This window comes from Canis lupus, chromosome 1 (assembly GCF_003254725.2).
Source record: "Canis lupus dingo isolate Sandy chromosome 1, ASM325472v2, whole genome shotgun sequence".
Lineage (NCBI taxonomy): Eukaryota > Metazoa > Chordata > Mammalia > Carnivora > Canidae > Canis > Canis lupus.
Genome location: NC_064243.1, coordinates 2,825,117 through 2,849,341, shown reverse-complemented (window position 1 = coordinate 2,849,341; position 24,225 = coordinate 2,825,117). Strand labels below are relative to the sequence as shown.

The 24,225-nt window shown below is 38.7% G+C and overlaps 1 protein-coding gene across 7 annotated transcripts in view; it reads left to right on the top strand.

Annotated features, from left to right (window-relative positions):
* ZNF236 (zinc finger protein 236) overlaps positions 1 to 24,225 on the top strand; it is a 104,070-nt gene that overhangs the window by 39,146 nt on the left and 40,699 nt on the right. For all 7 annotated transcript variants that reach the window (XM_025421968.2, XM_049111673.1, XM_049111668.1 and 4 more), the window contains 5 exons: positions 6,312 to 6,584; positions 8,070 to 8,273; positions 19,444 to 19,585; positions 20,208 to 20,468; positions 23,002 to 23,255. In XM_025421968.2, coding sequence (XP_025277753.1) covers positions 6,312 to 6,584; positions 8,070 to 8,273; positions 19,444 to 19,585; positions 20,208 to 20,468; positions 23,002 to 23,255 — 1,134 coding nt within the window. The remainder of the gene's footprint in view (positions 1 to 6,311; positions 6,585 to 8,069; positions 8,274 to 19,443; positions 19,586 to 20,207; positions 20,469 to 23,001; positions 23,256 to 24,225) is intronic.

The following is a 24,225-nucleotide window of genomic DNA, read 5'->3' as shown; positions in this document are numbered from 1 at the left end:
GTAACGTCTTCTGTGCCATGTTTGCTCTGACTTGGCTCATCCCACTGGCGGACTCTGAAGCAGATTGGTTGTTTCTCCTCAGAGCAGCCCTTGCAGAATTTCATGAAGCAGAGGCACCGACCGTATGTGGTATAAACAAGGAGTCCCGTGTCTTCCATTTGGCTGTAATCTGGTTGATTAAAGTCTTCTGCTTCAGTCTTTGAGTGAGTGCTCTGAGGTAGATGGAATGAACAAAACTTCTTTCTCTAGGAAAATAAGCATGGAATGGAGAAAAGTGGGAACTCTCCTGAGAGTGTCCCTTTGTGAGGGACAGTGAGAGCTGGCAAGCGTATCTGCCAGCAGTCCAGGTGAACTTTGGAACAGACACATTTCTCTTTCTCATTCTGTTGCAGAGAGCTCTGTGGGCATGTCCAATAGTGTGCCTTCCATCTGCTGGGGATGCTTGCCTTTCTTCATCCAGCGGTCACGTTAGTTTTTCTAAGAGAATTTGTAACTTCTCCATTGGTGGACATTAAGAGATCCCTCCCTGAATGCTTGCTTTCTTTTTGCTGGGCGTTCACTGTGAACAACCAGCATTCCAGCTATCTCATAAATGAGGAATTGATCATAGCTGCTTAATAAGGACTGGTCACCATTCTGAGGTGGTGAAAGCTCTAAAGAGTCTTATATTTAGATGATTCTCAATGAAAAGATTCCTTTATGTGGAGAGTTTTGACAAATTTTGGAAGCAGGTAAGCAGTTCTGCTCTGTCCTTTGGCACCCGAAGGCCGCAGATGCTCATGATCCATGGAAGATGCGTTGGGATCAACAGCAAAGACATCTGTCTAGCAACAGTTTGAAGAACTGGGATCTACTCTGAGAAGAACTAACTCTGACGTTTCCAAAGCTCCGGTCCTATTCTGCTGAGCGCTGGCTCTTGAAACACCATCTGAGGAGGGAGCACTGTGAGATGCTGGAAGAGCTTCTGGCGACCTATTGAGCAGTCAGTCGTATTGCCAACTCCGCATCCATACAGCATAGAGCCCACCCATTTTCAGCTTCAGACTGAGGCTCAGCTTCAGAAGCTAGCAGTAGCTCTGGGGAAACGTGACCATGCCCAACAATGACGTTGGCTGTTCTGTATTCTTTACAAACGTAGTGCCATCTTCACCCTCATTTCCAGACTCATGCTCTTCAGCACGAGTCAGTTTTTCATAAGACCCAGCAGCTTTTGCTACCCTGACAGCATTATAGGCAGTTTCAAAATATGAAGTAATCATAAAAATCCTAATAATGTTAGAGGAGATGTCATCACCCTCATGAGTTAGGAGCTATGACACGATGACAGTAGCACTCCTGGTTTCAGTACCCAGTGTTGCCTCTTGAGCATCCTTGATCTCAACATTCTTAATTTAGTCCAGCCAGCTACCCATGACACCCCATTCCATTTCTGGCTTAGGGAATCTAGCTAGGAAGTTAACATCATGCTCTTGATCAATGCCGAAAAGCCCGATAGACTGTAGTACTTGACACAACATTTCTACTCTGTGCATTAGAGTCTGTTTGTTTGTGTATAGTTTCTTTCTTTCTTTTTTTTTATTATTTTTTTTATTTTTTATTTTTTTTATGTTTGTGTATAGTTTCAAATAAGTGGGCTCATGGCTCTTCCTGTAGAAGTCCCGTGGGCATATGGCTTAGCCGGCTGCTTGTAGACCCCATCACCAGCTTTGAGGGTAAGCTATGCCATAGTCAGGCACTGACATGGCACTTCTGAGTGGTTTGGTAAGATGTGGCACCACGACTCCACCAGGTTTGGAAGGCACTGTTCTGCAGGGGCTTTTATTAGGGTACGTTTGCAGCCTCCTCGGGTGTGTGAGTCACACCATGACCCACCAGCTGAGTCCATGGCCTTGAGGGTTCAGAAGTGCAGGCCAACTCCCGGTCGCCAACAGCAATAGCAACAACCACCCAACCTGGGCCATTTAGTGAAATATTCGGTGACAGAAAGTAAGGGAAGACTCTTCCCTGTTTGCAGATTCAGCACCTGAACTTGAATCCTGAGCCATGGATGTCTCCCTGATTAGCTGCTGCTGAGCACTAGTCAGGTCTCAGTATTTGTATCTAACTTGATGTTCTGCTGCTCACTGCACATCCCTGGGCTGCAGCTCCTGCAGGCCCGCGGCCTCTGGGGCGATCTTTAACTGCTGGAGATGAGCCAAGGGCGCTGTGGCCTGTGTGGAGCCAGCACTTGGATTTCGCCCTAGAAGAGTCTGTCTGTCTGTCTGTCCCTGTTGCTGAGCTTGGAGTGCTCCGAGTCCAGCATCACTCACCCTTGCCTCCCACCTGCAGTGCCCAGGTCCCTGTCCCCTCATCACTCTCGTCCTCCACCGTGGCCACAGCTGGTGCCTAAGATGGAGCTGGCTGCGTCCCCAGTAGCTTCTCTTGTGTGGAACCTGACTGAAGAGTGAGGAGGACGCGCTTGGATACGAACCTGCTGCGAACCTCTCACAGCCTGAAGGTTTCCCTCGACTTACCTGCTGCCGCAAGCTCTGACTCTTGCTGGTGCCCACTTGGCATCTCACACTCTGGCCGTTGTGAACTTTGTTTCCAGAACTTCATATCCGGCTTTTGCTGCTTCTCTGCCTCGTAAAAGTACTTCAGTCCAAGTCCTGCTATCTTTCAAGTGCAGACTTATTTTTTTTTGATTTTATGTATGTATGTATGTAATCTCTACCACCAAGGTGGGGCTCAAACTCACAACCCTGAGGTTGAGAGTTGTGGGCTCTTCCAGCTGACCCGGCCAGGTGCCCCTGGGATGCAGATGTTTCCAAGTGTTCCTGTCCCCATGAGCTGAACCTGCATCGTCTCTGCTTGCCCTGTGCACGAGCAAGGCTGCCATCTCAGCATCACTGATGCCCTGCCTCAGGTGCATGGTTTTGTTGCCACAGCTAAGTCCCTTCCAAGGCAGGAGCATGCCTTCAGTAGTACTTGGCACATAGTGAATGCTCTCCTTGAGGTAAAGCTGGGAGGACAGACTTTTCTGAGAAAATGGCACTCAGACTCTAGAATTACAGACTCTAGAATATGTACCTTGACTGTGCCATTGACTGGCAGCTGACCTTGGGCAAGTTAGCTAACCTTCAAGATGTCATCTTTAGGGGCACCTGGCCAGCTCAGGAGGTGGAGTGTGTGACTCTTGATCTCAGGGTTGTGAGTTCCAGCACCTTGTTTGGGTGTAGAGATTACTTAAAAATAAAATAAAATAAAACTTAAAATGTCCGCTTTATCATCTTAAAAATGGGGCAATGACAGAATAAATGGGAGAGAACCAAATGAGAAAATCCACGTAAGCTGTGTAGGATAGTGCCTGACATGTGATAACTGACTGCTCAAAGAAATATGATGTTTTTAAAAATTATTTAAAAAATAAAATTACGTATGTTTTAAAATTATTTTTTTAAATAGATGAAACTTGTCATGCCACGTATTTCAAAAGATCTAAAATAATGTATGATGAAAAGTCCTCTGTTCATGCTTGTCCTTCACACGCTCCTCCACTCCCCACTCCAGGGCAGCCACCGCCACTGGGGTTCTCTATCTTTTAAACAAGCAAGGGCATATTATATATTATATATTAGATTGTTTTTTGTATGTATTAGATTGTTTTGATAGCCTATATTCTCCTCTGATTTGTCTTTTTGAGTGAAAAAGGAGAAATGTTTTGTTTTTCTATAGCAGAAATAGGAATGGGGGGATACTGTATATATTTATATATCTTTTTTGTAGTTGACTTTTTTCCACCTGATGTTTTACAAAATGTCTAGAGATTGTTCCATTTTATGGATATATAATTAATTAGGTCATTTGCAATCTCTTGCTAATACAAACAATAATAAATATAAATTTGTGTAATATCCCTTTGGCTCTAAATACTTGAGTGTATATTTCCTAAGGCCAAGATATACTGTCCTAGATAATCATTGAACAGATGTCAACATCAGGGTGTTATAGAGATGCAGAGACACAGGCAGAGGGAGAAGCAGGCTCCATGCAGGGAACCTGATGTGGGACTCAATCCCTGGTCTCCGGGATCACGCCCTGGACTGAAGGCAGCGCTAAACCCGCTGAGCCACCAGGGCTGCCCAACATCAGGGTGTTAACATGGATCCAGTCCACAGGTCTTACTCAGATTTCATTATTTGTATCACTAATGTGCTTGATAGCAAGGAAAAGAAATTTGTTCGTACTTACAGTTGTAAATATTGGTGATTTTGCTTCTTTGTAGTGTGTCTGTCTACACTCCCAGTGACACCATAGCAGAGTGCCTGTTTCCTTATCCTTTCTGAAGAGATTGTTGTCAAAATTTGGGGATCCTTTTTACTCACCTGATAGGTTAAAAATGGTTTCTTATTGTTTTAATTGCATTTCTCTTGTAAGGAATCAAAGGTTGAGCAAGTTTTCCTGTTTAAAGAGCCAGGGCTGCATTTTTTCCATGTGACTGAGTCAACTTTTATTTGCTGTAATATGTTGAGTATGACAGCATTTTGATAGCGTATATTCTCTGATTTGTCTTTTTGAGTGAAAAGTGAGAAATGTTTTGTTTTTCTATAGCCAGATTTGTCAGCGTATCACAGGTTTTGGATGGGTATAATACTTAGACTTCAACACTGATGTTATGGGAAATAACCTCTTTTATCCAATGCTTTCATACTTTTCCTATTTTAAACTAAATCTTTGACTCAGTTTTATTTTTTGTTTCCAGATGAACACCCTGCTGTCCAAACACCATGCCGCCATTCCGTTCTTTATACCTGCAGACCTACATGGGTCTTGACTGTGTTCTGTGTACGAACCTGTCTTTTTTTTCATGTGTTCTGGTACCAGACAATTGTAGCTCTGTAGGATGCTTTCATAACTGGCAGGCCTAGTCCTCCCCAGTTACACTGTTTTTAAAGTGTATTTTTGACCATTTTCACATGCTTATTTTTTCATGTGTACTTTGGAATTGTCTGCTAAATTTCCAGAGCTCTAGTTTTCTTAAAAAATCCTATTGGTATTTGTATTTAAGTGATTTAACCAGTGAGTATTGATGTCTTTATAACTTGTTGTCTTTGTACCAAATAATAGGGTGTGTATTTCCATTTATTCAGGTGTTTTTTCTTTTCTTTTTCTTTCTTTTTTTTTTTTTTTTTTTGTATTTTAGTAGTAATTTAAAATTTTCTTATGGATTTTGTTAAACATGAAGGATGTTGATTTCCATGTATTAAAATGTGGGCCTCTTTCTTAGTTTTAGTTTTTTTTAAGGCATATAATCCTATCATTTGTAAATAATGATTTTACGTTTTCCTTTATAGTTTATACTGTGTATTTCTGTATCTTATCTAATTTTGTTGGCTTGTATCACTAGAACACAATAAATTCATGACAGTGACAGTGGATTTTTTTTTCCTGACTGTAATAGGATTGTTTTTAGTATTTTCCTATTATGTCAGAGGTTGTGTTGAGATATGTTTATTCAGCTCTTCCTCTTTTTCGATAATTTTGTAAAAATTAAGAGTAGATATTAAATTTTAGTAATTGCTTTTTCATCCTAAAGATTATAATATATGCTTCTTTTCAAATTTATTAATATGTTGGAAGAGAAAAGCAATTTCTGAGACCAGGGAAAGTTGCCACGTGGGAATGCAGATCTGGTTTTCCAGATCTTTCCATTTGTCAAAGGGTCAAAAATCTGTGTTTAACTTTTTTTTTTGTAACAGTGTGTGGTCCAAACAAAACCTACACAAGCCACATTTGGAGACATCTACAGGCTGCCAGTCTGTACTTTCTGGCCAGTCCATTCCCAGAAATAATTAGAACCTGGGGACAGTTTTATATTATGTCATTTTAGGTAATTAAATAAGGTTTTCATTTTTGCCTAGAAAAAAACTGATGGGGTAGGGATTTCCCAAGTTTAGCTAATAGGTACTATAGTTATCCCACCTTTTATACCTTGCTTTTCTGATTTGTCATAAGACTGTTAGGTAGTTATTGTACTTTTGACTTCATTTCACCTATCCAGTTAGCACTCTTTTACTTCCCACAGGCTTTGATTTGTGTTTTCATGTGACTGTTCAGATTTTCTGTCAGATTGAACCATAGTCTTCAGTAATTTCAGTGATTCTGAGAATTTCAACATTTTCATAACTGATCATATATCTTCTGCTGTGGCAAAAAGTAGATAGCTTTTTATAAGTATGTGTGCTGTTTTAATCTAACCCTAGAAAGACATTAAAGTGCCTCAATATTTGGTATAATAGCTGGGCTGTTTTCTGTGTTTCATTTGGCCGCAGGTTCAATCCGTGAGGAGAACGGTGTTCGATGGCATGTATGTCCTTACTGCACCAAGGAGTTCCGGAAGCCGAGTGACCTGGTGCGCCACATCCGCATTCATACCCATGAGAAGCCCTTCAAGTGTCCACAGTGTTTCCGGGCCTTTGCTGTGAAGAGCACCCTGACCGCTCACATCAAAACGCACACGGGCATCAAAGCGTTCAAGTGCCAGTACTGCCTGAAGAGCTTTTCCACCTCGGGGAGCCTCAAAGTGCACATCCGCCTGCACACAGGTGCTACAGGGGTGCTCCGGGGATACTAGGTCATGGCAGTCTGCGGAGAGTAGTCCAGCACTTCCAGGGCTTGTTTTTCTTTAGTATGTACTTAATGACTGACTCCCTTCTCTAGGCTAGACTCTCGGTGTAACTGGTAAAGAAAGCTGATGTGACATTGATTCTCAGGGAGCTGATGGCTTAATGGGGGAAGCATTAAACAGTACCGCTGAGGGATGAACCTATGGGGCTGAGCCGAGGGAGGGGTGTTATGGGCAAACACGTTTGTGTGTAGCGGGGATGGGCCTTTCTGTGGAAGAGACGCCTCAGTGGGACGTTTGTGCTGAGGCCTTGGGCAGTGAGGGAAAACTCTTGCTCTACCTTTTGAGTATTTTGTAATCAGTATTAAGGCATGAAAATGTTCATATTTAGGCAGTAATTTTTTTGTAATAGTTTTATTGAGATATAACTCACAGATCATAAAATTTACTTTTTAAAAAAAAACTTTATTTATTTATTCATGAGAGAGAGAGAGAGAGGCAGAGACATAGGCGGAGAGAGAAGCAGGCTCCCTGTGGAGACCCAATGCGGGCTTGATCCTAGGACCCCGGGATCACGCTCTGAGCCAAACGCAGACGCTCAACCACTGAGCCACCCAGGTGCCCCAAAATTTACCCTTTCAAAGTGAATTCAGAATTCACTTTATTCAGAAATTGTGCAGCCCACCCAACTATGGATTTTCAACATTTCTATCCTTTTCTCCCGCCCCCCCCGCCCAAGATATACCATACCCATTAGCATTGACTTCCACTACTCACCTGGGGTTCCTGGGCTGAGCTGACCATGTGGATGAAGATTTGAAAACACTGAAATTAGTCAATTTTGCACTATGTCCTTCTTTGGAATTTCTAGTTTCATTTACCAATAAAATTATAAGTGAAGGAGATTTCCTTCAAGAAAGGGAATTAATAGTGGAGAATTGTTAAGAGGAAATTATCACTGTCACTGTTAGCAGCAGCCAAGCATTATTTACAATTAATAACAACTACTGTTGTTTGTTTACTACATGCTGTTTACTGTTTGTTTACTACATGCTCAGAGCTGCTAAAGTGCTATTTAGACATGAGTGTGTACGGTCCTGGAAAGCAGCCTAGAGGTAGGTGCTGTAATTTCTTACAGATGATGGTTTGAGAGAGAGAAGAGTCACACACTTTACTATTCTTAAGGACTGAATATTTGAATATTTTAAGGTTTAAGTATTTTACACTGCAAAGCTAACAGATGTTCTTTTTTACTTAAAATGCTCTTATTACATGCCTTAGCATCTAAATATGCACTGTGTGCAAACAAGGGAAAAATAACTCTGATTTATAATATCCGTGAGATTATAAGCACGAAATGATGAATAGTCAAATCAGTATTAAAATACTAGAATTTTATGTTGGCATTAATTGTTGCGATGTATTTTCTTGAAATAGTTATACAGTCTACTTTCATTTTTTTTAGGGGTCAGACCTTTTGCTTGTCCTCACTGTGACAAAAGGTTTCGAACCTCAGGCCATAGGAAGACTCACATTGCTTCTCACTTTAAACACACGGAGTTAAGAAAGATGAGGCACCAGCGTAAACCTGCAAAGGTTCGAGTCGGCAAGGCCAGCGTTCCAGTCCCTGATATTCCTTTGCAAGAGCCGATTCTCATAACTGACGTAGGTAAGATTCTCTTCTCCTTTGTACTTTGGAAAGATTATACAAATATTACGGTCCACATAGTTTTTAGCATGGTATTAATGTAGTTTTTGTTCAGCAGTTTTGCTTTATGGCCTAGTACGCTCCACAGTCAAAATGAAAATCCTAGTTCTGTATAAACTACCGCTATAGTAGAAATGCTGTGCAGAAGTGAAAATGTATGTAAGTTCTCGTTGAAGAAAAATTTCTTCCTCAATAGAACTGTCAAAGTGGACAGGTGTTCTTTATGTGAAATATGCAGTGTCCTTTGTTATTTTTATCTTAAAATCCCTATGTAGTGTGTAACAGATTATTACATGACTGCTTTAATATTTGAACTGAAAAAAAAACCTGCCAGCTTTTAAGGCCCTTTTTTTTAGACTCAGTGTTATTGTAATCAAGGTAAAGTAGGATTTTGTTAACTAACTAAAAAGAAAACACTGCTTATAAGAATCTTAAAAAAAAAAAGAAAAAAGAATCTTCAGAAAAATGATTTTTGTAAGTGCTAAACGAAATTAAAGAAACTTCATTAAATTCTGTACTAAAACTTATATTTTCATGCAGTTTCTGTATTTCATTATCTTAGGCAAGATAATCCAGTCTGTGAACAAAATTAACATGAAAGTATAATTTAATATAAATAAAGGTTAAATGGTATAAAGGTGATATTTTAGATTAATATAAATTATAATCTGCTACAATCATGAATCTTTAGGAGCATAGCATCAAATATATAAACCAAGAAAAATTAGAAGAAAAGAGAACTATTCAAATTCTAATCGTATAGTGTAAGATACTCAATTAGATCGTTTTAACTAAATAGTGAAACTAAAGAAAATTTGAAGTACACATATAACAAGGGGTTAGCTTTATAGAATCTTTACTCTATAATACATAGTCTTTTAAATATGCATGAAACAAAGTTGATCAAATCCTAGGATATAGAAAACCTTTAAATTTTCAAAAGTAGGTATTGTATAGGACACATCTTTGATTATAGTTCAGTGAAAGCATAACAGAACATAGCTAAATATGTTAGGTATAGTTCAAATAGCTAGCATATTTGAAAATTTAGATGAAATAGATCTTTCCTAGAATAATATGCTTATCATAATTGGCTGTAGAAAAAATGGAAAACCCCAAAACAGACAACAAGTAAAAGGTCATCCTCCCCAAAGTATCATTTTCTAATGATTTTGTGTCTGAGTTCTTCTGGGCTTCTGAGGAACTGTGATTCTTAGGGTATTAATAGTTCAAAGTCAAGAAACTGATCAAAGCTCCCATGGGAAGTGAGAATACTTTGATGTCCTTGTCCACTTTTGGTAGCTCACAAAGCAAAGCAACAAACCAATTTCACTTAATGTGTATTTGATCTTTACTATAATCTTTAGGTTCTCAATGGTTTGTGCCATTCTTGAAATGCAGAAAAATCTCCGAAAGTCAGGACAATTTAACATTTATTTAGTGGCCCTAGAATTATTCTTCATTCTTGAGAATTACTCTCAAATTCCCAGTTTTTTTAGGTTGCTGTGAATCAGGTTAAATATCTGTGGGTTTGTTTGTTTGTCTGTTTGTTTTTTAAAGATTTTATTCATTTATTCATGGGAGACACACAGAGACAGACAGAGACATAGGCAGAGGGAGAAGCAGGCTTCTTGCAGGGAGCCTGATGCAGGACTCCATCACAGGACCCTGGGATCACGACCTGAGCTGAAGGCAAACGCTCAACCACAGACCCACCCAGGTGTTCGTTTCTTGACTTTAAGTTTGTAAAGCCTTAGTTGAGTTATACTACAATCCTGATACTGTAGATTTTTTCCAAGGTTAAAATGGGGTACATTTTACTTGTTGGTTTCACAGATGTCTAGGAAACCAAACTTGGACCAAATTAGTGGAAGCAGAATTCTCCTTTGGTCTAGGCTGAATGAGACACATGAGGGAAATGAGTTGTAGAGATGGCTTCATATTGTAAAACATAAAATATTGTAAATAGTTATTTTTATGCTTAACTTCATTATTATTTATGTTTGTGTCTGTCTCTTTTAGACTCTGAACTCCTTGGGGCTTTATAGAAAAGACATGACTTCAGTAATGGGGACAGATTTTTAGGGGACAGATTTTTTTTTTTTTTAGGGGACAGATTTTGATAAAACATGACAGGGTTTTAGTATAGATTAGTTACAATTATTTCATTGGGACTTCATTGGGAGATGAGCTGTTCTAGTTCAGTCTAGTTACCTAAAACACAGTATGTCTTTTAGACTAAGACTGTCACTTAGGAAGGTATTAGAATGCATTAATACAACTGTACTGAGTCTTTTAGTCTGTATATTAAGGAAGTACTGTTAGTGGTATAGTACCATATGGTCATAAAAACTTTTAGAGCTGTATAGGAACTTAAAAAGAGTCATTCCAAAACTTTTCCACATTCCTCATTTGTACAGATGTAAAAACTAGGCTCTAGAAGAAGTTATAGTGTTGCTTTGAGGCTATATAACAAGTTTTGTATTCACGGTAGAACTAGAATCTGGATCTTCTGACTTCTAGACCCAGGCTATGTTCAATAAAATTCACTTCCTCTGCATACCCATTACCACTGCATGCCCAGGCACAGAAGTGTGGAAGAGCACACCATGATTTTCAAGTAGCCTTTGTATCATGGTTATCAAGTACCAGCAATTTTTACTAAACTTGAATATTGTTAAGTTTATTATATGTTAGGGATTATATTTCACTAGACATGCTGTCTTATACTCTAAATGTTTTTTCTTCTAATTTAAGAGCTAAATTTTAAATACAATAATGTGTAGACTGGGGAGGTATTAGAGTCAAGGTGATCATAATAATCAGGGGGAGTTCATTATTACCATCATAGAAAGCTGAGAGAGTTCACCAGACCTTATAAGAAATGCTGAAGGGATTTCTTTGAGTGGAAGTAAAAGAACAATAATTAGCATCATAAAAACATAAAAAAGTAACATAAATCTCATTGGTAATGATAAACATGCAGTCATAGTTAGATTCTGCAATATGGTAATACTTGTGCATACTTAATTACAGCTCTTGTTTAAAAGTTAAAAAAAAAAAAGTTTAAAAAAAGAAAAGAGAGTAAAAATAACCATAAGTAGTTACTGTAATCTTTTATTCATAGTTACATAGTTTAAAAACTCATAAATTGTGGCAATAACCTAAAATGTGAGGGGGGAGGAGAAGTTAAAATATAAAATTTGTGAATTCTATTGGAGTTATTATCCATTTAAAATGGGGTATTATAAGTTTAAGATAGTCTGTGTAAGCCCCATGGTAACCACAAGGGAAAATCCTATAGGAATTACACAAAAGAGCATGATAAAGAAATTAAAACATACTGTTACCAAAAGGTATTAAAGCACAAAATGGACAGCAAAATAGGAAACAAAGAACATAGGATCCAGAAAACAATTAACAAAATGGCGTTAGTTAGTTCTTACCTATCAGTAATTAAGTGTAAATGGATTAAATCCTCAAATTAAAGGGCATAGAATGGCTGAAAGGATAGCAAAATGGATCCAGTGATAATGCTGCCCATAAGAGACTCGTGTTAGCTTTGAAAAAATACACATAGTATGAGAGTAAAGGATGGAAAAAAACATTTCAAGCAAATGGTAACCAAAAAAGGCAGGGATAGTTATACTTGCATCAGACCAAATAGACTTTGTTAATTCTTTATTTTTATTTTTAAGACAAAATAGAGTTGAAAGTAGAAATGGTAAAAAAAAAAAAAAAAAAAAGACAAAGGAGGTCCTTATATAATGATAAACAGATCAATATATCCAGAAGATACAACAATTGTAAATATTTGTGCATTCAACATGGAAATACTACCTAAATATATAAAGCAGAAAAGGACAGCTAAAAGGAGAAATAGTAATACAGTAATCATTGAGGAATCTAATACTCCACTCTCAACAATGGACAGATTATTCAGATGGAGAATCAGTAAGGAAACAGCAGATTTGACCAACACTATAAACCAGATGGAACTCACAGGCATTTGCAGGACATTCTAACCAACAACAGCAGAACACACATTCTTCTCAAGTACACATCATACATTTTCTAGGATATACTATATGTTAGGCCACAACAAAACATCTTAGCAAATTCGTAATAATCAAGTCTGTCAACATAGAAAAGCCCAGGATCAGATGACTTCACTGGTGAATTTTACCAAACATTAAAGAAGAATTAACATCAATGTTCTTTCTTAAACTCTTCCAGAAAATTCAGAGGAAGGAACATTCCCAAAGTCATTGTCATCATACCAAAACCAGAAAAGGACACTACTAGAAAAGAAAACTACAGGCCAATATCCCTGATGAACTTAAATGCAAAAATTCTCAATAAAATAGTGTGAAACCAAATTCAGCACATTAAAAGGAAGATTCACCATAATTAGGTGGAATTTATCACAGGGATGCAAGGATGGTTTAACATACACAATTCAATCAAGTGATACATAAACAGAATGAAACAAAAAGAATCTTATGATCCCAATAGAAAACATCTGACAAAATTCGACATCTATTCATGATAACAAATGTTAACAAAATAGGCATAGAAGGAACATGTCTCAACATAATAAAAGCCGTATATGATAAGACTACCGTTAACAATATACTTGATGGTAAAAGGGTAAATAAAGGCTTTTCCTCTAAGATCAAAACAAGACAAGGGTACCCATTCTCACCACTCCTATTCAACATAGTGCTGGAAGTCCCAGCTAGAGGAGTAGCATCCAAAACAGTAAAATACTCAGGAATAAATATAGCCACGGAGGAAAAAAATCTCTACCTGAAAACTAAAAGGCACTAATGTAAGAAGTTGAAGAAGATACAAATAAATGGAAAAGTATCCCATGTTCATGGACTAGAAGAATTAACATTGTTAAATGTCATAGTGCCAAAGTCATCTGTGGATTCAGTGCAGTCCTATCAGAATTCCAATGATGTTTTTTATAGAAGTAGAAAAAAACATTCCTAGAATTGATATGGAATGATTAAGAACTTAAAGAGCCACAAAAAGTCATGAGAAAGAAGAAGAAAGCAGGTATGTCACGCTTCCTGGTTTCAACATACTGCTATAAAGCTGTAGACATTGATGCAGTGTGTTATTAGCATAAAACAAATAGACCAATGGAATAAAATGGAGAGCCCAAACATAAACCCAAGCATATATGGTTAACTAATATTTGACAAGAGAGCCAAGAACATTCAATGGAGAAAAGATAGTCTCTTCAATAAATGGTGCTGGGATAACTGGATATTCACATGTAGAAGAATGAAACTAGACCCTTATCTTACACCCCTTAGACTTAAATGTAAGTCTTGAAACTATAAAAGTTCTAGAAGAAAACAATGACAAAGCTTCTTGATATAGGTCATGATCATGATGTTTTGTATATGACACCTAAAGCACAGCAACAAAATAAAAAGTAAGTAGGACTATATCAAACTAAAAAGTTTGTGCATAGCAACAGAAACCATCAATAAAGTGAAAAGACAGACTATGGAATGGAAGAAAACATCTGTAATCAGTGTATCTGATAAAATGTTAATATCCAAAATATATTTTAAAACTCCTGTAACTCAATGGCAACAATTAATTAATTAATTAAAATTAAAAAAAAAATGACTAAAGGACCTGTAGAGTTTTCTCCAAAGAAGATTGTCAGAAGGCCAAAAGGTACATGAAAAGATGGTCACCATCACTAGTCATTAGGGAATGCAAATTGGAACCACAGTGAAATACCATCACCTCATCTCTGTTAGAATGGCCATTATCAAAAAGATAAGAGATGACATGTTGACATGCATGTGGAGAAAAGGGAAAGTTTGTGTACTGTTGGTGGGATCGTTAATAGGCATAACCACAATGGAAAAAAAAGTATAGAGGATTCTCAGAAAATTAAAGATAGAGCTACCATATGACGTAGCAATTCTCCTTGTAGGAATATATCCAAAGGAAACACTCCTATGTTCACAGCTGAATTATTTACAATAGCTAAGACATGGAAACAATCTCATTGATGGATGAATGGGTAAAGAAATTTTGGAATACTATTCATCCATTAAAAAATGAGGAAATCCTACCATTTGCAGCAACACAGATGAACCTTGAAGGCATTTTGCTAAGAGCAACCAGTCAGAGAAAGACAAATATGTATGATGTCACTTATATGTAGACTCTAAAAAGAAGAAAAAACAAAAAGAGACACTTAGAACAAGGGGTGAAACTTGTGGTTACCAGAGGAGGGGAAGAAGTGGAGGGATTGGAAGCAGGGGGTCAAAAGATGCAAACTTCCAGCTGTAAGATAAATAAGCGCCAGGGATGGGATGTGTGCTATGGTGACCCAGCATGTGATGTACAGGAAACTTGGGAAGGTAGTACATCCTGAGAGTGCTCATTGCAAGGAGATGCTTTTTCTGTTTTTCTTCTCTCTTTTCCTTGAATTGTATCTTTTACGAGAGGATGAATGTTTGCTGAGCTGTGGTAACCATGTCACAGTAGGTGTCAGACCTTAAACTTCTACAGTGATGTGTGCCAGTTACTTCTCAATAAAACTGGGGGGAAAGAGATTCTGATCTGTAGTTCTCAGTGTTCAAATCGGAGACAGATATAAAGAAGTCACTGTTTTCTCATATGTATGACTACTTGTCTCTGTGTGTATGAGTATAGCATCACTGGTTTTTCATTTTGTGTAGCATAAATATTTAAAGTATCTTCTCTCTGCAAGTGAGTCAGGCTTTGATTATTATTTTAAACCTCAGGGCTGTAATGATTGATTTTCCAAGTTTATATTTGTGTTTTAACTAAATCGGTATTAGAGCATTTATCTTTTGTTAAACACATTTGTCTAACCTCACATATTGAATTTATTTTATGTGTTAGGACATATAATGTGTGTTATGTTTGTCATCATTTTGTTATTTTACTGTATTTGCATTTTCTTACTATTTATAATATGTGAAAGTTCTAAGACTTAAGTGTATTTTAAGTAACGAGATAAACACTGTAACAAGATAAAGCTTTCTCTTCTTTTATAATAGAAGGAATTTAGAAGATTTTTTCAATCAGTCAATTAATCAATCAATTAATTAATTTAGACAGGAGGGGGAGGGGCAGAGGGTTAGGGGGAAAGAATCCCAAACAGATTGCATGCTGAGGGCAGAGCCTGATACAGGTATGAGGATCATAACTTGAGCTGAAACCAACAGAGGTAAATGACTGAGCCACCCAGGCGCCCTGGAATTTTGGAAGTTTTAAGGACATTTCCAGTTTGTTTTTAAGACACAAAATTAATCAACCAGAATTTGTTCTGTGCCTTTCTTTGAGAATAGTAGTTTCCTTAACATGTCATATATATATAGACTAATGATCTAGTAGAGATGACATAATATCACTAAGACCATAGGACATTTATGTTTTATGTATGTTTAATTCATGCTTAATTTCTTTCTTCAAAGATTGAGACCTTATAGGTAGGCTAACTTTGTAGCAGAACTTTGTATTTGTAAAATTACTAGAAGTGAAAAAATAACTGAAAAAATGAGTCCTGTTATTTTAGTGCCTAAATTAGCTCAAACGAGGGCAACCTCCCCTCCCCCCCCAAACTTGCAAAGGGCTCAGAATCATTTAGGGATCTATTTCTAATACTTATGCCTGGACACCACCCTTGAGCTTGTAATTCCACAGGTTGGGGGAGGGTGGGAATCACTAAGGTAAATGGTTGTGTAGACTGGTTTGTTTATTGCAGTGTTGTGGCAGTGGACAGTTAGAAGCACTAGAAATATTCATCAAAAGTGTGTGCAGTGAACTGGATATCTTGGTCTAGTGAAATTCCTTGCAGACATCTGAAGGATGATGAGGATAATGTCCTGTGTACTGACTTAGAAGGATGGTAAATGTATTTATGAGGTATAACTAGGACCTGGATCCTGCTTGTATTTATAACAAACTCTTTTGTTAGAATATATACAACTGTTATTTATGGTTATCTCTGAGAGCAGGTTCTTTTGTTTCTTTTTTTAGGAGCTTCCTAATTATTTGAGAAGGGGCCAGAGTTGCAAGCAGGATTGGGAAGGAAGTGATGCCAGGGTGGGAGGCGCAAGCCAGGCCAGGGTGCCGGACTAGCGCTCTTCAACGCAGAGAAGCAATCACTAGGAGTGACAGTGCCAGCTTCAAGGGACTTGCTTTGACCATTAGACTCACTGTTACGGAAAGGAAATGATGAACTAGACATTCTGTGAAGTTGCTGTTTATGACGGAGAATGTAGATTCCAGGAGCCATGGGAGAAAGAGTTGTGTGGGGAACAATGGGAGCTTGGGGGTGTTGCTGCAGAGGCAGGTGCTGGAGGGGGACCCTGTGCCAGAGTGGGCGTGACACCCAGAGTGGGCCTCAGAAAGGCTGGGAGCCCTGAGGCCTGGTGCAGAGAGCCAGTGTGAAGGCTCTCGGTCAGATTCTGGCATCTGGTGGCTGCTCAGTGAAGGCTGGATGTTGTGGGCCAGCCACGCGGGCTCATCTGTCTAATGGAGCAAGCGCAGGTACAGGCCTGACAGCTCCTGCTGAACCACACAGCCGTGCCATCTAGTGAGCTTCGCATTTCTACACACCTCAAATTCTGACTTCATTAACTGGCATATTCTTTTTTGGTAGACGAAATGGCAAAAGAAATAGTTTGTTTTCTTATTTGTGAAGTGTCTTACTTTTTCCCCAATAAAATAGGTATAAGACAACCACTGGAGGACTTTTACTTTTTCAAAATTACTCTCTGAATTCCATTTAATTGACCTATTTCCATAAATTTATGTAATTTGTATAACTAGTTGCTAAAAATTACTTCATTTTCCCATATTTTTGTTGTTGCTTTTTAATGTATATATTATCAAATAAAGCACATAAAATTAATCTTGAACGTACATATTTGTACAGTTCATTTTAGAGCTTTAAAATTTTTTTATTGGTGTTTTTCTTAGAAACCATGCATTCCGATAAGATCAAGAAAGAGCAAGAAAATGGATTATCAGATATTATTTATTTGGACTTTATAATTTTAATTCAGTGGTACTTTTAGGTAATAGTTATTGAGCCTATTTGCATAAAATTCCAAATAATTGTGCCTGAGAGTTGCCATTGTGCTTTACCAATGAGACCTCTTGTGAACATCACGGCTTCTTAAGCCGAGTAGTGACTGGGATGTCACTCTCTTTGGTTGCCATTTTGGAGAATACTCACGTTAGCTTTCTGTTCTCTTCCTACAACTTAACATAGTTCCTTAAACACAGTAGATGACCAGTGATCATAACTACTGGATTTGTGTGTGTTGCTTTCCGTCAGTCCCTAATTTTCTAGACGCTGAGGGTAGGAGCATTTATTTATTTGGTCGCATTATCTGTCCTCCTTGGCAGGCGTTGTAGGCTCAAGGCACATCGCGTGCCCAAGTTATAGCCAGTGGAGTGGGGAAAAGGGACAGGAGAAGGAGCAGCGACAGGTGCTGAGGTTGTTCAGAACATAGCAGGAGCACAGAGATAGGGAGGAGATGAAAGGTCGGTGGGTAGGTGGAGATGGAGAGCCAGTGGGTGTCAGATGCCATGCTGAGCAGTTGTGGTTGTGAGCCATTGAAGGCGTGTGAGCACATGGCTTAGTTCATAAGTAAGGAGAAGGTTGAGCAGAACAGTGATTTGGGGGCTGGCATCATCATGGTGTTTGTCTCTGTCAGATTCAGTATGTGGGTTCTGGGAAGGGTGACTCAAGCTGCTTGTTTTGAGCGGGAGCAGAGTCACTAGGAAGGAGCTGGGCAGCATAGGATGGCATTGGGGCTGCTGGAGAGAGGACATTTCTGAACAGCGTTGATTAAGCCCTACTGCTCCAGGACACTTATGAAATGGGGAAAGTGGCAATTTTAGGGTTTGTGTTGTGTGGATCGAACACAGATCCCAAGGGAGAGGGCTCTGAGTTCTCATTGAAAACCGAATGGGCTTCTGATGCAAGTGTCAGGAAATGTGGGTCTGTTAACTTCAGTCTGATATGGGGGTGACTTTGTGGAGCTACTGAGTCCTCTCCAGCTGTGTGACTTTGCTCTCCACTGTTTGAGATCATTGGCCGTGGGAATAGAGATGGGGAAACAGGTGTACGAGGCATTGGAGAAGTTCGACTGGCAAATTACTTTATGAGACGGGGAAAATTCTGGAACACCGGGCCCCGTATGACTGGGAGGAGGGTTGTTTTCACATACAACAGGAGAATTGAGGGAGAAGTAGGTTTTGGGGCAAAGAATTGAGCTGTAGCCTGGGCTATCCAGGGAGAGCCGGCAGCATGCTAAGAGGGCCTCTAAGAATCCTCACTGGGAGTAAGGGCACGGGGAGTGAGTGAGCAGGGAGGTTGGGAGTGGGCCTGGATCCCGGCAGGCAGCATGCTGTCAAGGAGCTGAAGTCTTCCTCTTAATGTTCCAGGTAAATGTGAAGTAATTCAAATGGCTCAGGTGGACATTTGTCCTGAGTTGCGTTTTGAACTCAATAGCTTGATCAAGACATGTTTATTACATAGGCAACCTAAGGGGATTCTTCCTTTATTGAAAGTATGTAAAACCCGAAATACTTAAATACTATTAAATACTCATACTTAGTACTTTTGCCGTTCACAGATAATCCTTTAATAAAATGGCTATGGGAAAGCTGACTCCTTTTTAGGACAAAAGATCATGTTAGGACCATTTGTGGTTTGAGTTTATTATGGTGCTTAAGAAACAGTATACTGAACAAATAAAGGATTTACTATCCTGATGAACCTACATTTTGGATATAGTTTATTTAGATTCCATGCCAATAAATGTAGGAATCCATTAAAAATTGGCTCTAAGACCAAAGGAAGTAACTGCAGCATACAGATACTCCTTGTGTTGGAAAATATCTGTCTTATATTAACTGTGTTTCCCAATGGGCTTTTAAAAAATAGCCAATACCTAACACAGTTAAGATAGCACTTAGCGGCAACACTGCAATCTAGACTGTAATTCCTCAAAACCTTCATCTTCCGGGGAAAGCAGTTGCTTTTTGACATTTAACTTTTTTAGTAGCATTAACAGTGAATTATTCCTGATTTTCTTTTGGTTTGTAGGTCTTATCCAGCCCATTCCAAGAAACCAGTTTTTTCAAAGTTATTTTAATAATAATTTTGTAAATGAAGCAGATAGACCGTACAAGTGTTTTTACTGTCATCGTGCATATAAAAAATCTTGCCACCTTAAACAACACATCAGGTAAGGTAACAGATTCAGAAATGGGAATGTAGAGCAAATACAGTGACTTAGTGAGCTGGTGACTTGTAGAAATTTTAACGATGGTAGTGTCAGCTTTTGGTATTTAAAATATCGCATTTGACCACAAAGTATTTATTGGTGACTGATGTTTTCATTCTTTAGTGTCATGATTATAATATTTTACCCAGAAATTGTCACTGAGTTTTACGTACACCCCTCTTATATTTCAGTGTTTGCAGTTTCTAGGACGTGTCAGAAAAGTACTTGGTTTGTTGCATTACAATTACTTAAGCAGTGTTTCAGTTGTGTTCATCAGCATTAAGTTGAATGCTGCGTGCTAGCAACAGTGGAAAGAAAGCAGAAACTCGGTCCCGAGAGATGGTGAAATGTCATGAAACTGCTTAGAACTTAGGGGCAGGCTTGCGATACAGCTTTGTCTCCGCTGTGTGCCCCCTCCCTGTGTGGCTTCAGGCAAGTCACTCGAGCTCTCTGAATCTCGGGTGTTCTCACTGCTTAGCTTTAGAAAGTGGTGCCCAAGTGAAAGAATGTACCAGTCACAATAGAGTATAAAGCATTATAAAGTTGTAAGAAGCTTATTCATGAAAATTTTTATTCTTTTTAGATCACATACAGGTGAAAAGCCTTTTAAATGTTCTCAGTGTGGAAGAGGCTTTGTTTCTGCAGGAGTGCTCAAAGCACACGTCCGAACGCACACGGGACTAAAATCTTTCAAGTGTCTGATATGTAATGGAGCTTTCACTACTGGTGGTAGCTTACGGCGACATATGGGTATCCATAATGACCTTCGTCCCTATATGTGTCCCTATTGCCAGAAAACATTTAAGACCTCACTAAATTGCAAAAAGCACATGAAAACCCATAGGTAGGTATAATTCTGATGGTCACTTTTTAGTAATCTGTAATTCCCAGATGGTGGTAGACAGTGTTTTTAAGAAATAATTGTCTTTAATTCCTGTATTATTCCATCTAGCTTGAGGAGTATGGGCTCAGGAAACTTTCATGTCATTGTCTAAGAATCTGTTAAGAGCTGCAGACTAGAACATTAATGCTTTTATTTTTAATATAATATTGAAGTAGTCTATATTGAGCTAGATGCTTTTTAAGTTCTCTTAAAACAGGTAGTAGTAACTGAAACGCTAAATAAACCATGGCTGGGATAATTAGGTCATGAAGACTGCCAAAAGGAAAATCCTAGTCAGTCAACCTTGGGATTTCTAGGCAATCATTCATATCTGAATGATCATTCTGTGTTGTTAACTAAGAACATATGTTTTAGCTATCATATAAATCCATCGTTAAAATTAAGTTACATTTTTACTTGATTAGAAGGCCATCTCATCTCTGAATGAAGGTGAGCTTAGAAGCCCTTATAGACACTGGCTGTATCTGGAGTTTGTTCATGGGTGTTTCTGTGATGCCACAGGAGTCTGTATTGTAATGGAAAGCCTAGATAAGGTAACTTTGAAACTAAGAGTCACTAGGTCTGCCATAAGAGAATATTAAACCTTCTGGTCCAGAAAATTTACTTCCAGGCAGTATTTTAACCCAGATATCTCTGCCTGATATTACCAACAAAACCAAACCCCAAATGGTAGAATAAGCTAACTGTGAGAAATAGTTGTTTGGTATTATCCCTCTGGATGTCTAAGCACTTAGGACAAAGAATTGTCTTTGATCTTGGCATAATTGATTCGTGCACTGAGAAGTGGAACTGCTGGAGTATGATATTGGTGGTGTCACTGTGGGGGACTCTTGCCAGTTTTATATCCAGTTTATACTTTCCTGCATTTTATGGAGGAAATGATGGCTTCACAAGCATTTGTACTGGGGAATTCCTGGTGCCTAGGTGTTTGGGGTACTGTGCTCCCTGATTGCTATACTAGGTGCCTAAGAGCAGTACATGCTGAGAGGGGTTGACCTGGGACATGACCTGGCCCATTGGCATGTGAGTAATACTTTGTCTCTATCAGGAATTCAGGGCTTTTTAAGCCCGTGCACTCGCCGTGGTAGTGTGGGAGTCCACGCTGAAGGCCTAGTTTATGGACTTGGCAGCCAAGTAGTAGAATTTCTGGGAAGTAGGTCAGCTGTTTTTGGCTAGGTCACCTCTATTAGGTGAAGTGTTGCATTGGCTGCTGCTGGGTGTTCTTCTCCTATAGTTTGTGTGTTCTTGAACCCACCTGCAAGCAGCGAGGCGCTTCAGTGTTTCATCCCTTTGTTCGAAGTGTTAGGAATTCCTAAAATACCATACACGCTTATATTAAAAATAAGTATAAAAGGTAAAAGTATAGAAAGTAGTACAAGTATAGGAAAAAAGCTTCTATCAGTTACCACACAAGACAGTCTCCTCCCATCCGTTGGGGAGTCATGAAGAAGCCCTGAGTGAACATCTTGGCACCCTTGCAGTCACCATCATAGTAAAGGTGTCACGATGTATGTTTTAATACTTGGCTATTTTTATTACATTTTTGTTTCCCCTTCCTCAGTAACAGTAGTTGAGGGGTGACTGTTTTTGATATTAGAAAATGAAGAAGAAAGATTTTGTTTGGAACTAAGAATGGAATTCTAAGTAGACATAAGATTCTGGAATCAGGCAGATGGTGGAGTGTATTTGCGTCTGACCCTGGTATCTTCAAGAGGGGAACAGACCGTTGATGTCTCAGGTACTCTGCAGCCTATTAATCAGGTAATTGAGCTGCTTTTTTAAAGTTCTTTGATTCATTCACTGAATTTATTGTTCATTTTTTACTTTGGGAAATTGTTGACCTCAATGGAAATGTACTGGACATATCTACTATATGTAACAGCAATATGAATGTGAATAATGGTTTTGCAGAAATTAGGAGTAGCCACATATATGCCTCCTAGTCAGGGTTCTGTCATGCAATAGATCGTTGGTCAAATATGGTGTCTGTGGCCCCAGACTGTGAGGGACAGCAGGTCATAGGACTCTGCCCCCAATCTATGCATCACATTTGTTTATAATATTGAAATCCATCTGTAAAGGTGCTATCTTACTTTGTTCAGTGCTTTTTCTGTATACTTTAACTCATTGCAGAATGAGTTTTAGTTTTAATTTTGAACTAGGACAGCTTTACTTTGAAACATATCTTTTTAATTTTCTTTTTAAATTTTAAATATTCTGCTGTGTGTTGTCCTTCATCCTCTCTTTGCTGCTTTCATGTCCCTATAATCTGTGAAAGCCCCTGTGTTAAGGGAACGTGATTTTCCTTTAGAGTTATTAATAGCATTTAATTTCAACTGGATTGCCACCATGGCTTCAAATGAAATAGTTTTCTTAAAATGTTATCTAATAAATTGCGGCTTGCACAACAGTACTTCCTGGGAGTAAATTTTGACAGCACCTAACTGTGCGGATTGTCGTTGATGTTTTGAAGATACGAGCTTGCCCAGCAGCTCCAGCAGCATCAGCAAGCCTCCTCGATAGATGACAGTGCTGTGGACCAGCAGAGCATGCACGTCTCGACACACATGCAGGTGGAGGTTGAGAGCGAAGAGCTGCAGCAAGCGGCGGCGGCAGGCACCACAGACCCCGAGGCCATGCTAGAACTGGAGCCCCAGCAGGTCGTGCGCACGGAAGATGCGGGACTTGGTCAGCAGTTGACACATCAACCTCTGGAAGCAGATGAAGGCAAATATTTCCGAAGTTCTAACTTTTACAACAATCATATGGTTTTGCAGCTGATTATGCTCACTCCAGTCTGTATTGGTATCTCTCTGACTTTAAAGCACAGTTTGTGCCATGTGTGTACGCCCGCGCGGGTTTGCTGTGATAGAGAATCACAGAAATAGGACCCTTCCACACACGCTTTCTTTGTAGGCTACTCTTCTCCTTTCATATGTTGAGAATAGCTTTCGTTTTCAGTACGTTACACATCTGTCTGGTCACTAGCATTCTGTCATCACACACCGCACGTCTGATTCACAGCCCTGTGCGGGTGTGTGAGCCATTTGTCTCTGTCTGCAGTGGGGTCAGGCCCTGATCCAACCATTGCTGTCCTCATCGATGGAATCTTGTGGAGAAAGATGTTGGCTCTAGTGTAGACAGTGAGCCTGGGGATGTAGTGATTTGTGTCTGGCACAGGCTCCCTGTCTCGTACATGCCTGCTAACAGACAATTTGCTGGCCAGTTTACTGTTTGTGTGATGGAAATCCCAAATGTGTGTAGTCCGTGAGCAGGATTTTGTGCTTTTTATCCTCTATGTTGCCACAAGATTTTAAATACTTCTTGAATGTAATTGTACTCAGCGTGTTTCCCTACAGAAAAATGTCTAAGTTATAAACTGTGAAGTGATATTTTCCAAGTACAGAGATAATGCCTTAAGTATACCCCATATATAAAAAACATAAATTATATACTTATTTTTATATATAAATATATATATATTTTATATATAAATATATATATTTTTTTATTTTATATATAAATATATATATATTTTTATATATAAATATATATATAGACATATATTTAACACATTATTAGTCACATTATTTAATATTATTTAATTTATTATGAGTAAGTAAATTATTTATAATAATAAATTAAAATATGAATGTATAAATGAAATTATATATATATATATATATAAATTGCCACC